Here is a 13,623-nt window from a genome sequence, read left to right as displayed (position 1 = left end):
GGAAATTTGAGTTAATGGCTTTACATTGTAGTAATAGTTGTTGTAAGAACAGTAAAAATCATACTCAGAGCTGGTGTTTAATACCACGTGCCATTTAATCTCATTTAAGTTTCAAAGCAATGTTGAGGTAAGGCGTTACCATTATCTCCATTTCACCATTGGGGGATGGAGAGGGAAACTCAGAAAGTAACTTGCCCAGGGTCCCCAGATGGTATGTGGCAGAGACTAGACTGACCTAGGTCATTTGTCCCCAAAGTCCATGCCTTTAACTACCTTACTGGGAGAGTCACTATTTTAGTAATACAATATTCATTAGGAAAAGAAAATTTAAAACTGTCATAGGTATTGCCAAGTCCTCGGTGTTTTCACTTATTTTAATTAATAAACATCATATGCTGTACAAAATTTGAGCATATAAAACAAAAAAAGACATTCAATCTTTATAAAAATTTTATTTTTTTAAAACTTTTTAAAAAAGATTTTATTTATTTGAGAGAGAGAGAGAGGGTGTGAGCATGGCGGGGGAGGGGCAGAGGGAGCAGCAGACTGCCCGCTGAGCAGGGAGCCCGATGTGGGGCTCAATGTGGGGCTCAATGTGGGGCTCGATCCCAGGACCCTGGGATCATGACCTGAGCCAAAGGTAGACGCTTAACCGACTGAGCCACCCAGGTGCCCCAACCTTTACAAAAATTTTAAAGAAGGCTTACAGAGTTAACTTACCAGAAACTCAGCTCTGCCTTCCCTCCCCCCAGTAATATTTTATCATGTTCAGGTATTATGCAGGATAGATGTCCTTTTTGTCTGACTCTCACAAAGAAAAACAACTCCTTGGTATACTGAACATACAGAAATGCACATTGTCTCTCTGTAGTCACTAGAGAACCACTTGGTCCACAACAGCAGGAATATACTAAATGGTACCCAGGGTGATGTATTAACCTAAGTATCCATCCTTATCAGAGGTGACTTAGTTACCAGTGAAAAATGTTTCTTATACTTTTTATTCACTTAGTGATTATTTAAGGAATAAGGGAACATGGAAAATCATAGCAACACCTGAGATGGAATATTTTTAAATCACAGAGACAGACAGAAAGACTAATGTTTTTTATGCTGATTCCTAAATAATTTTTCAACGGTCACCTCATCTCTTGGTTTACACTATAAAGACTCTGAATAACCCCTACTACCTTAATTGGGGATGTATTATTTACGGCCTCTGGAAGAATAATTTCAAATGAGTGTTCAGGAAGCTCCATGTATTTGACTTAATAATTAACCCCCCAAATAATTACTAAATAATACCATTTAAATTAAGAGAATCAAACCCTTTGGCCAGGATTTAGTTGAATCATTAAATTGTCAAAAGTTGGGGCGCCTGGGTGGCACAGCGGTTAAGCGTCTGCCTTCTGCTCAGGGCGTGATCCCAGCATTATGGGATCGAGCCCCACATCAGGCTCCTCCGCTATGAGCCTGCTTCTTCCTCTCCCGCTCCCCCTGCTTGTGTTCCCTCTCTCGCTGGCTGTCTCTCTCTCTGTCAAATAAATAAATAAAATCTTTAAAAAAAAAAATTGTCAAAAATTAAGACAATGAAGATTAACTTACAAACTGCTAGGTAAGTTGTTAAAAAGGTACCCATTATAACACAATTAAGGAAGAACTCCAGTATAACTATTACTTACTTTACAGAATTCACATTCACCTGGAAGTTCACAAAATCTGCAGGTATGTCAATATAACAAGGACCTGGACGACCATAAATACTGCTTCTCACTGCCTAAATTTAGTACAAACAGAAGAAAATATTTTAAAATTCTCAATCTTTATCACATATTCCACTCAAAGATAATTAAAAATTGTGAAAGGAATACTATTTTAATTTTTTCTGGACATCCCCAGTTGGAGAAATAAACAATTTTAACTAAAATTGAAATGCCCTCTATTGATTGTATATATTTTAAAAGATATTGTTGTTTAAAAGGGGAGTGATAAGAAAGAAAATACTCAGAGTTTTAAAATTAATGTCTTATTACCCATTAGTCTTAGAAATAATCCACCAGGCTCTGCCTGCCAAGTGTTTACTCTATAACATGTGCTTTTACTTGCTTCCTAGTCCTAATAACTTGGCTAAGTTTTCAGAAACCGTTGATGTTATCATATGTGTCAAAGGGTCTCTGTAACACATGGTTTTGAAACAGCTCAAATGTAACTCCACATACAAATGTTGGTTAACTAAGATTAATTTATAATGTGCTGTTTAGGCAACTAAGGCATGGTTTTATATGCATTAGTACTAATTTTCAAAACTAAACTTTTGCAAAAGCGTAAGAGAAAGGTTACCTGGGATTTCATTTTAGCTTTCCTTTTACTTCTCTGTAGTTGAAAAAATAATTTTATTTTTATTTTTTTTTATTTTTTTTTCCATATAAAGGCAATAAAATATTTTTATTTCTAGTGAATTGTCATTACAAAGGATTTTAGATATACAATGATGAATAAAAATACCAAAAAAAACTGTGTTTTGAAAAAATAATTTTAAAAACTGAAGTGAAGGAGAAACTTTTTTCAAAAATAATTTATCTGTTTCTTGAATTGACAGCAAACATTAAAATATAAATAGCTTCTTAACACTATCATTTTTGACTGCCTGAATATATACCAAATTACACATTAAAATAACATAGGTATAAGCCACTGAGAAAAACCAGCCAACTTGGAGGACTTATAATTAAATACTTTACCTTTTCTATAATAGAGGGAATAGTTTCTATGCTGCTCGGCTGGGCAGAGAACTTGCTATATAACCTACAAGCTTCAACCTATATGCAGAAAGAAAATCATTTAAAATTCAGCTCACAGATCATATTACACTTCAGAAGGAAGACAAAATGTTAAGTCATTACTTTCTTTTATGTGTAGAAAAAAGATGGAGAAAATACATTACCTGGACTGTTTCTTAAAAGTCTAGGCAATGCACAATCAAATTTCTGCCTCAGTGTAATCCAAGAAGTAAATCAAAACAAGACATCATTTTCATTTCTCAGACTTGTAAAAATGAAAGACTTTGATAAGACTCAGCATTTACCGCCACACAGGAAAGCAGCACTCTCCCAAGCTGCTGGTAAGAGTATAAATGGGAAGATAAGCTGATAATGTCCACTAAAAATTAAAATGAGCACATTCCTGGACCCTGAAATTCCACAGTCAGGAATACAAAACTTCACCTGCTTCACCTTATTACAATTATAATCTATCCTTATTACATGTCTGCCAATTTTCCTGTTATGTATTTTACTGCTATGCTGTTTGGGATGTGTCAATTCAGCAGTGCTAATTTTTCACTGTTTAATATACTCTGAAGCAATATATAGAAATGGTGTCTCTTGATACTTTTTGGTATGAAAGTTGGTAGTCTTAGTCCTATGAACATGACAGAATTAAGATTTTTCAGTCTGTTCTTGGTCATGCCATCTAAAGTATTTCCATAAAAACAGATACTTGGATTTTAAATCAAATCAGTGATTTTCTCTTCACATTTTTAATTTCATCTAATAAACTTTTATTATTTTCCTTTTCAGGAAAAAATATTTGCAGTGGACATTATCCTCTGCTTTCTTCTCTTCTATAAAGTATCTGTAATTAGTTTAAATTTCCTTTTAAATAACTTATCTGTTCTGCTTATTTTTCAAATATATCAGCATCTTTTAAACAATGGTTGTTATTCTTTACCATTAATAAAGTAAACTTCAATTCCCTTTCAAGAGGATAAAAGTATAACTTTTGCATCAACCTATACCAAGATCTAATATTTTATAGTAATTTAAATCATATAGAAAACACTATGTTTATTTTCTGAGGTTCTCACAATGACTTCTGGACTAACCAGCAGACTTGCCTAAGGTTTTAACTTTGCTCAGAACTTTGTGCTAGAAATGTGCAAATATTTTCTTAATAGTTAATCATTCACTCTCACTTATTTGCTTTCTATAACTATTCTTAAAGTTGCAGCATTTTGTTTTATGCAACTATTTATGAAGACCTCTGTTGTACCTGTAATAAATACATAGAAAAAAAAACGTCAACCCAAAAACACAACAAACAAACCACAATAGCATTTTGTTGACAAATTCTTTTAAGTTTTTAGAAATTTTTAAATACTTTCTTTTGGCCTTCTAAAATAAAAATGAACTTGTCCAGAGTCTACTAATAGTTATTTTACGTAGTATTTTTCCTCTCAACTTTTTACTTCTCTAAAGTTTGAGAGGCATAGTCCCACAACATTTTTATTCCTGCATCTTGACTCTTTAAGCACTGACTTTCAGGGGCGCCTGGGTGTCTCAGTCATTAAGCGTCTGCCTTCAGCTCAGGGCGTGATCCCAGAGTCCTGGGATCGAGCCCCACATCAGGCTCCCTGCTCCACCGGGGAGCCTGCTTCTTCCTCTCCCACTCCCCCTGCTTGTGTTCCTTCTCTTGCTGGCTGTCTCTCTCTCTCTGTCAAATAAATAAATAAAATCTTTAAAAAAAAAAAAAAAAAAAAAGAACTGACTTTCAGAGTTTAAAAGTCTGTCGAAAAGATATATTCCTTTGAAGATTGCTCCTAAGTGGAGCCTAAGCTCCCTTAATATGCACACTGAGACTGTCTTTGTAGTCAAGGAAAACTACTTTTAAATTACCTCAGGTACCTCTATTTTAATTGTTTATTTTACAGATAGGAGTTTTTATTTCTTCTCCATAAATCTTAATAGTGTACATTTATGCTACTAAACTCTAAGAAAAATTTTAGAGTTGGGTACCTGTGGAAACTCCTGGAAGGCTCCCATCGTTTCCTGCCTTCTTTCAGAAGAACCGCCAATCACAAGCAAGGGCCTGAAATATTCATTGTTTTAAAAGAGAATTACAGATGAGATCGACATGTAAAATACTCAGGAGAGTGCCCAATTAATAAACTGCCATGTATGTTGAGAGAGAGAGAGAGAGAATTTCATTTTCCCTTAAAAACTATAGATTAGGGGCACCTGGGTGGAACACTCGGTTAAGCGTCCGGCTCTTGGTTTCAGATCAGGTCCTGATCTCAGGGTGGTGAGATCTGAGATCAAGCCTCCCATCAGGCTCTGCACTGGGGGTGGAGTCTGCTTAGGATTCTCTCTCTCCCTCTGCCCCTCTCCCTGCTCACACACATGCGCGCTCTCTCTCTCTCAAATAAATAAAATCTTTAAAACAAACGAACAAACAAACTATAGATTTATAAAGATTTAGGAAGCAACCTGATACAACAGAACCCTTCCTTAATTTTACAAAAAGCTGTAATTTATAGTAAATGCTTTTCCTCTGTGCCTCCCGCTTTCCAAGCCCTTCTGAATGCTGATGCTAAACCTCTAGGTGTGGTGATGTAAAATAAATGTTTATGCCCTTTCCATTAGTCTTGGGATTAAAAGGAGGAAAGAATTTTTTTGACACTTTCCTAAGTGAGTCTACTTGGAAATGGTGGAGTGAGAGAAATTTCTCAGCAATAAATTTCTCATCCTTGAAGAAGAAGAAAAGATACAGCAAACTTAAAGTTATTAAAAAAATATCAGATCCTAAAGTAGGTAAGAAAGACTAGGAAGGAAAAAAGGATAGAAGGCATATGTCAAGAAAATGAACAATGTCCTTCCTACTAGGACATTAGTCTAAATAATACCTAAATGTTTAATCTTCCTTTATACTAGGAAGGTTAAATATTTCATGAATTGACTAGAACATTACCCCCTTTTAACATGATTTTATTGATAAAGTACCAAAAATGGGGTTAAGGGCAAGGTCAAAGAGTAAGCACTAAAGAGCTTATAAAGCAAACTGAAAAAATTTAATTTCAATTGTCTTGCTAATTATGCAAAACAAGATGAAGAATTGGATATATTCTTACATATGAAGCTGGGGTCTTTAAAAAATAATTCTGCACTTAAAGAGGACTTGAATACATATTCATATATATAGCGAGATAAAAATACACACACACACACACACACACTCCAAAATGTGTTTTTTTTTTTAAGTTTTATACACAGTGTCATTTTCACGAGTTAAAAATGAGCCTATTCCCACAAGCTTCCACACATAAGTTTATAAACACTTAAATCTCAATGAAAGAAGATATTAGATGAAGGACATATTATACACTCTCCAGTTTCCAGGAGTTAAACACAGACTATGCCCATATGCTTCTACATATACATTTAGAAACACGTATCTTTTTTTTAACTAGGCTCCACGCCAAACGTAGAGCTTGAACTCATGACCCTGAGAGTTACATGCTCTACCAACTGAACCAGCCAGGCACCCCTAGAAACACTTGTATCTTAATGCAGGAAGATGTTACCCGAAAGAAGGTTTATATACAGGGTAGACTCCATGAGTTAAGTATACGTGTATTCCCGTATGCTTCTACACGTAAATTTTCCAAAACCTCCAAAATGTTAACAGTGTTTACCTCTATGTAAGATTACTGATATTTTTTTATGTTCTTTCTAATACTGTTCTTAATTTTTTACTAAGCTATTCCCTCAAGCACTTGATTCCAAGTCTTCTCACCCCAGATCATGAATAACAATTAATTACCAACAGTTCATGTTTGCATTTGCCATACCACCCAAGGCGTGGATGAGACCTGGGCCAGAAACAACAAGGCACACCGCTGGCCTAGAAGCAAAACAGAATTTACTGTATTAAAAGCAGATCAAATGCAATATCTGACTAATATCACTCTAGGGGGAAACATGGCAACCTTCTTGGACTTTAAAAGGAGGACATATAGGTCTTTACTACAATTGGTAAAGCAATTATTAGGATATTCTCTGAATTATTAAAGAAACGAGGAAAAGATTATATCAGTCTTCCTGCGGGAAAGAAGATACCTATCATCTTCACACTGTATTTCACTAACCTTTTCATATTTTGAACCTCTTCATATTTTGAAGAGGTTATATTTGGGCCCAATCAATTTAACTGCATACAAAAGCCAATTCTTGATGCTGAGTACATTCTTGTGTGGAGAAAAGTGTTTTAAAAAAATTTTTAACAAATACATATGTCATTTGATCTCTGACAGAAAATAATTCTGAAATATAATGCTCTGCCTCAAATTTTTTAAATTGAATTTGAATGCTTCACCCTAGATGTGCTAACCTTAAAACATTCAAGGAAAAAGTATCTCCATATAATTCAGTTTGCCATTTTACACATTTATTTAGAAACTCATTTCTTTAGAAACTCTGTTTAAGACAGCCTTCAAAAGAAATTGAAATAAAACAAAGACTTTAGTATACCTGCCTGTCAGATATCCAATCGCAGAGGCAGCATAACAAGCCTACAAAAAAAAAAAAAAAATACTGGGACTTAAGCATATTGGGATCCTTACAGTAAGTGCACGTATAAAAATTTACTATTCAGTAAGAGACTAGAACTGAATGGTAAAGGAGGAATTGGAATGCTTTCAGTTTTAACAAGTAATATTCTACCTGTAAGTTTCAAATGATGGTTTAGTATCTAATCTAGTTCTTAGTATTTCAAGGAACTTGTCTCTTTCATCTAGTTTATTAATAATATCCTCTTACAACTGCTTAAATATCTGTGGGATCAACAGAAATGTTCTCTTATTTCTAATATTGGCAATCTGTGTTTTCTCTATTTTATTCTTTCATCAGTCTTGCCAGGGATTTATCAAATTTATTAATCTTCTCAAAGAACCAATTTTTAGCTTTGTTGATTTTTCTATATTGTTCATTTATTTTCCAGTTCACTGATTTCTGCTCTTGTATTTATTTTACTCTTTTCATTTAGGATTTAGTTTGGTTTTCTTTTTCTAGCTTCTTTTTTTTTAAATCTTTTATTTTGTTATGTTAGTCACCATACAGTACATCATTAGCCTTTGATGTAGTGTTTCATAATTCATTGTTTGCATATAACACCCAGTGCTCCATGCAACATGTGCCCTCCTTAATACCCATCACTGGCCTATCCCAATCCCCCCTCCGCCTCCCCTCTGAAGCCCTCAGTTTGTTTCCCAGTCTTTTTCTAGCTTCTTAAAATGTAAGCTTAGAGCACTGATTTTTGCTCTTCCCTAGTAATAGATTCATTTAAAACCATTTCCTCTAAGAACTGCTTTAGCTATGACTTACAAGTTTGAACTCTCATCTTTTCATTATCATTCAGTTCAAAATATTTTGTTTTCCACTGTGATTTCTTCTTCAACCCATTGGTTAATTAGGGTTCATAGTGATGAGTCCTTTTTCTTTTTTTCTTTTTTTAAAGATTTTATCTATTTACTTGAGAGAGAGAGAGAGCAGGTGGAGGAACAGAAGATGAGGGAGAAACAGACTCACCACTGAGCAAGGACCCCGGTGCCAGGCTCGATCCCAGGACCCAGGGACCACAACCTGAGCTGAAGGCAGACGTGTAACCGACTGAGCCACCCAGGTGCCCCTCTTTTATTTTTTTTTTTAAGATTTATTTATTTATTTATTTATTTATTTATTTGAGAGAGAGAGAGAGGGTGCATAACCAGCGGGGAGGAACAGAGGGAGAGGGAGAAGCAGATTCCCTGCTAAGCAGGGAGCCCAAGCAGGGCTCAATCCAGGGACCCTGAGATCATGACCAGAGCTGAAGGCAGCCACTTAAAGGACTGAGCCGTCAAGCACCCCTGATGTGTCCTTTTTCATTCCTGCTATTAGTAATTTCTATTTTCTGTCTTTCATTTTTGACCAGTCTGCCCTGACGTTTTTTTTATTTTGCCAGTCTTTTAAAATGTTTACAAAGTATCAAATGTGTTATTTAACTTTCAAATGTTTGGGGATTTCCTAGTTATCTTTCTGTTACTTAAATTATTTCCACATGGTGAGTTACATATATTATATGTTTTCAATCTTTGGAGATTTGTTGAGATTCCCTTTATGGCTTGCATATTGCTAGTTTTTACCATTTTTTTCTTTAAGATTTCATTTTTTTATTTGAGAGGCAGAGACACAGAGAGAGCAGGAGTTGGGGGGGGGCAGAGGGAGAAGGAGAAGCAGGCTCCTCGCTAAGTGGGCTCGATCCCAGGACCCCGGAATCATGACCTGAGCAGAAGGCAGAAGCTTTACCAACTGAGCCACCCAGGCGCCCTGGTTAGTTTTTATTTTTATTTTTTTTAAAAGCTTCTTCTTTTTTTTTTTTTTTTTTTAAAGATTTCATTTTATTCGGCAGAGATAGAGACAGCCAGCGAGAGAGGGAACACAAGCAGGGGGAGTGGGAGAGGAAGAAGCAGGCTCATAGTGGAAGAGCCTGATGTGGGGCTCGATCCCAGAACACCGGAATCACGCCCTGAGCCGAAGGCAGACGCTTAACCGCTGTGCCACCCAGGCGCCCCTATTTTTATTTTTTTAAAGATTTTATTTATTTATTAGAGAGAGAGACAGCCAGTGAGAGAGGGAACACAAGCAGGAGGAGTGGGAGAGGAAGAAGCAGGTTCCCAGTGGAGGAGCCTGATCCAGGGCTCGATCCCATAGCCGGGATCACGCCCTGAGCCAGAGGCAGACGCTCAATAACTGAGCCACCCAGGCGCCCCTAGTTTTTACTTTTAAACTACACTTCAGCTGCAAGGCAAAAAAGGGGAGGTGCGATAATCAAATACACGATAACCTGAAAATATGCTAAATTCCCTCTCAAATAAATCCTTTTTCTTAGTCTGGAACATCTTTTTTTCCAGTATTATTTCTTCTCATTTTTTTTAGATATAATAAAAAATAGGATATTTTCTAACCTCCACTCAACTTTATGTGTGGTACACTGAACTTAAATGTTTAGGACTTAAGTATAAAAATTAAAAATAAATTTTTATGAATCATAATCTTAACTAACACCACTACATATGCCAACTAAGAAGGTGCACAAAGGCTCTGTACTATTTCTGTGTTACTGTTCTCCATTGGCCCTTATCTCTTTTCCCTTTTGCACATAAGGCCAAATTCACATAGGATTATAATAAGACAACTCCTAAGAATGCAAGTGAATAAAATATAGTATCTGTTGCAATATGAACACTTACTAGGACACGAGGAGCACTGTCCACTTATTAAAGCGGGATAAGAAATGTTGCTACAGAATGCAAAATACAAAACAACGTATAACAGAAATTATATTCTTCTGTTGCAGATGTCAAAAGTTGAAGAGGAACTCTTTTTATAGATCATAAAACGTGTATTTCTTGGGGTGCCTGGGTGGTTCAGTCTATTAAGCGCCTGCGTTCGGCTCAGGTTATGATCCTGGGGTCCTGGGATAGAGCCCTGCGTCAGGCTCCCTGCTCAGTGGGGAGCCTGCTTCTCCCTCTGCCCCTGCCCACCCCCCAACCCCCACTCATGTGCTCGTGTGCTCTCTCTCACATACTCTTTCTCTCAAATAAATAAATAAACCAAAACAAACAAACATATATTCCTCTACCAAGTTACCTCCACTTACAAGCAGAATGCTGTGTGCAGTTCTTAAAAGAGCAGACTCTAGAACTAAATTGTTTTGATTTAAATCCTGCTCTCCTACTTTCTGCTGTGTAATTTTGGCAAGTTACTCTGTGCCCTGGCTTCCTTATCTATAAAATGAACATAAATGATAGCACTTCTGGGAGGATGAAATCAATTAATACATGTAAAACACCCCAAATATTGCCAGCACACAGTCAGAAATGTAACAGTGAGAACTAACAGTGTGCTTACTTCCTGGAAAGCTGGTCAGTATATGTCTTGATTACTCTAAGGATCCAATGAAAGACAATCAAGTCACGACCAATTATACCTTTCTCTTTAGTACAACATGTAATTAGATGCCAAGTCTTCTTTTGCCTCTTGTATGGCTTCTGAATCTGTTCTCACATTCTCTCATCATCCTGGCATTACCCTTAATTCAAGGCACTAGTTAAGTCATCCTGACTACTGGTCAGAGGTTGACTGAGGTGACTGTGTACTACTGGGAATGTCCTACAGGCATCTCAAACTCATATCCAAATTGGGGTTCATTATCTTTTCCCTCCAAATTGACTCTTCCATCTGTATTCCCGATCAGAGTCAGTGGCTCTATGATCCACTCAGCCCCTTAAGCAAGCCCAAACCTAAGAATCATCTCCAGAAGAGCCTGTCCTCTCCTTCCTTGCTGGTTAATGCCTACTCATCCTTTGAGACAGCTCAGGGATCATCTCCTCCAGGAAACTTCTGAAGTTTTAGGCTGAGTATCCTTTTCTGGGCTTCCATAGCACTCTGAACATACCTCTCTCACAGCGCTTGTCCCGTTATAATAAAACTGTCTGCTTATGTCTATCTCCACAGCTAGGTTATAAGCTCCCCAAGGACAGGGACAGTATATCGTTCATCTCCATATCCATATGCCCAATAAAACACCTGGGACCTACAGAGGCCCTCCACTAAGCTTATAGGGACGGAAATAAAACTTCAAGCTGTCCTACTGATCCATACTCTTGTACTACCATGATTTCTAAAGTACAAATCTAACTATGTCTCCTATCTATTAAGAAAACCCTTTACAGTCTCATTCAATGCCGACTGAAAACGCCCACATTATTTTTCCAGCCATGGACTTACTACAACCTCCCCTCAGGTTACCTAGTCAGTCCAGCCCACTGTGCCCTTAAGCTATTTTAATGGAACAGCATGAACAAACATTGCCTTTACAGATAATCTTCTCTGTTCCACTCAGAGAGAACAAGTCACCTTTTATATGCAGCATTCCTTATACATATATCTTTTGTAAGTTATTATACTAGATAAATTTGTTCTTTGTGTTTTGCCCTCACCTTCCCAGATTGTGTTCAACTTAAAGACCAAGACTAAACCTGATTCCTTCAATATATCTCTCTAGGTTTGGGTTTGCTTGACTGACTAGGTGAATCACAGCACCACTGCCTCAAATCATGAATACGGAGGGAAGAGCCAATCTGGAGGGAAAAGGTAATGATTCAAAATCAGACATGAGTTTGAGATGCCTATAAGGCATTCCTAGTAGGTATTTCCCACAGTCGGCTTGACTCCTTGCAATAAGTCAGAGGAAGATGTAAACACCAATTAACTCAATTAATAAAAAAAATGTGGTAAGCTTCTACATCATGCAAAAACTCCAACCACACCAGGCACTATGGGATATAACAAATGAACCTCTGATGGCAGAGGAAGGGCAGCACTAAAGAAGGTCAAGGCAGTTGTCAGGGCAACAGGTGGTAAGAGCCTGAATGAGAGAGCAACAGTGGAAGTGCTTTAGATGGACTGACAGGATATGACATCGTAGAAGTTGTTTCTTGATCTTTTAAGCTAGCTCTGGTGAGAGGAGGGCAAGACCGGGATGACAGAGTAAGCACTAAGACTGAGTTAACAAAATGTTTTATTTTCCATTTTTTTGCTTCCAAATAAGCCTCTACAAAGCATGACGTGGTGGAAAGAGCACTGGACTGGGATATAGGACACTGGAGTTCTAATCACAGCTTTACCATTTGTGATACTGTCACCTTGCAGGGCCATCTAGTATATAACAGGAGACCTGGTCTTCACCCATTCATCTGGTAGGAACTGCCTGAGCACCTATCATGTAGCAGTGGGGATACAGATGTATCAAGAAGAAATAATATCCCTCCTTTCTTGGAGCTCACAGCCAAATGAGGACGTCAGACCGGACAAATAATACCCAGAAACAAACATAATGACAGGTAGCTATGCGAGGACAGAAGGCCTGGATTCAGACCGGGGAAACTCTCCCTTCCAATCCCGACCCTCCAGACTTGGCTGAGTACAACCCTGTGTAGTGTCAAGGGCACGGACTCCAGACCCTGAACACGTGGGTTGAAATCCTGGCTCTGCCACTACCAACGGTCACCTCAGGCAAATTACTTAACCTCTCTGTGTCTCACTTTTCTCATCTGTCAACTAGGATTAACCACAGTTCATAGGATTGTCGTGATTGGCACGTATGAAATACTGGAACAGTGGTGAGGGCTGAGTGTCTGCAATGAATATTTGCAGTTATTATCAGTTATTCCCAATGATGCTTTTGGCTCCCAGCGTCCATACTTACGGCTTGCTCATTCCTCATCCCGACATATCTGATACCCAGCTTCTGCGCCGCAACGGCGATTTCGGTTACCGGGATGCCCACGATACCAAACATGTACGCCACATCCTAAGGACCAAGAACAGGGGAGTAAATGCCCGGACCCCCGCCACACGGTTCCCTCCCGCGGCGCTAAAAGGAAAGTCTCCAGGCAAACCTCCCCGGTCCCACCCCAGCGCTCTCCAAGTCTGCGGGACAACGTCTCCGCGCCCTGCCGGCTTCCGTAGAAGGCTTTCGCTGCAGGAGAATCACCATACTTGGTTTTTCAGGGCCTGGGCGATGACTTCAGCACCAGAAACCTGCTCCTCACTTCTGTCGCTACGCTCGGCGAAGGTATCTTCCCACATCTTCCACCTGAAAGTTCGAGGTACTCTCGCAGTCAAGTTGACGCGTAGTAACCCGGCAAAACAAAGTCAGGAGGCAACCTCGCGCCAATTGTGGGACCCTGTCCTCTGACTGACAGGACGAAGGCAACCAACCGCTTTAAATAGCGGGAAGGAAAAGGCG

The 13,623-nt window shown here is 38.2% G+C and overlaps 1 protein-coding gene across 2 annotated transcripts in view; it reads right to left on the bottom strand.

Annotated features, from left to right (window-relative positions):
- The window catches only part of HACL1 (2-hydroxyacyl-CoA lyase 1), a 35,436-nt gene extending 21,832 nt beyond the window's left edge, over nucleotides 1–13,604 (bottom strand). For both annotated transcript variants that reach the window (XM_045791710.2, XM_045791711.2), the window contains exons 1-7: nucleotides 13,374–13,604; nucleotides 13,081–13,185; nucleotides 7,305–7,345; nucleotides 6,598–6,678; nucleotides 4,794–4,866; nucleotides 2,742–2,819; nucleotides 1,683–1,777 (exon numbers count right to left, since the gene is read on the bottom strand). In XM_045791710.2, the coding sequence (XP_045647666.2) occupies nucleotides 1,683–1,777; nucleotides 2,742–2,819; nucleotides 4,794–4,866; nucleotides 6,598–6,678; nucleotides 7,305–7,345; nucleotides 13,081–13,185; nucleotides 13,374–13,463 (563 nt within the window). In that variant the 5' untranslated portion in view covers nucleotides 13,464–13,604. The remainder of the gene's footprint in view (nucleotides 1–1,682; nucleotides 1,778–2,741; nucleotides 2,820–4,793; nucleotides 4,867–6,597; nucleotides 6,679–7,304; nucleotides 7,346–13,080; nucleotides 13,186–13,373) is intronic.
- Between the last annotated feature and the right edge of the window lie 19 nt (nucleotides 13,605–13,623).

This window comes from Ursus americanus, chromosome 20, assembly GCF_024610735.1.
Source record: "Ursus americanus isolate L20-20 chromosome 20, mUrsAme1.1.p, whole genome shotgun sequence".
In the NCBI taxonomy this organism is placed as follows: domain Eukaryota; kingdom Metazoa; phylum Chordata; class Mammalia; order Carnivora; family Ursidae; genus Ursus; species Ursus americanus.
This window is presented reverse-complemented; position numbering and strand designations above follow the sequence as displayed.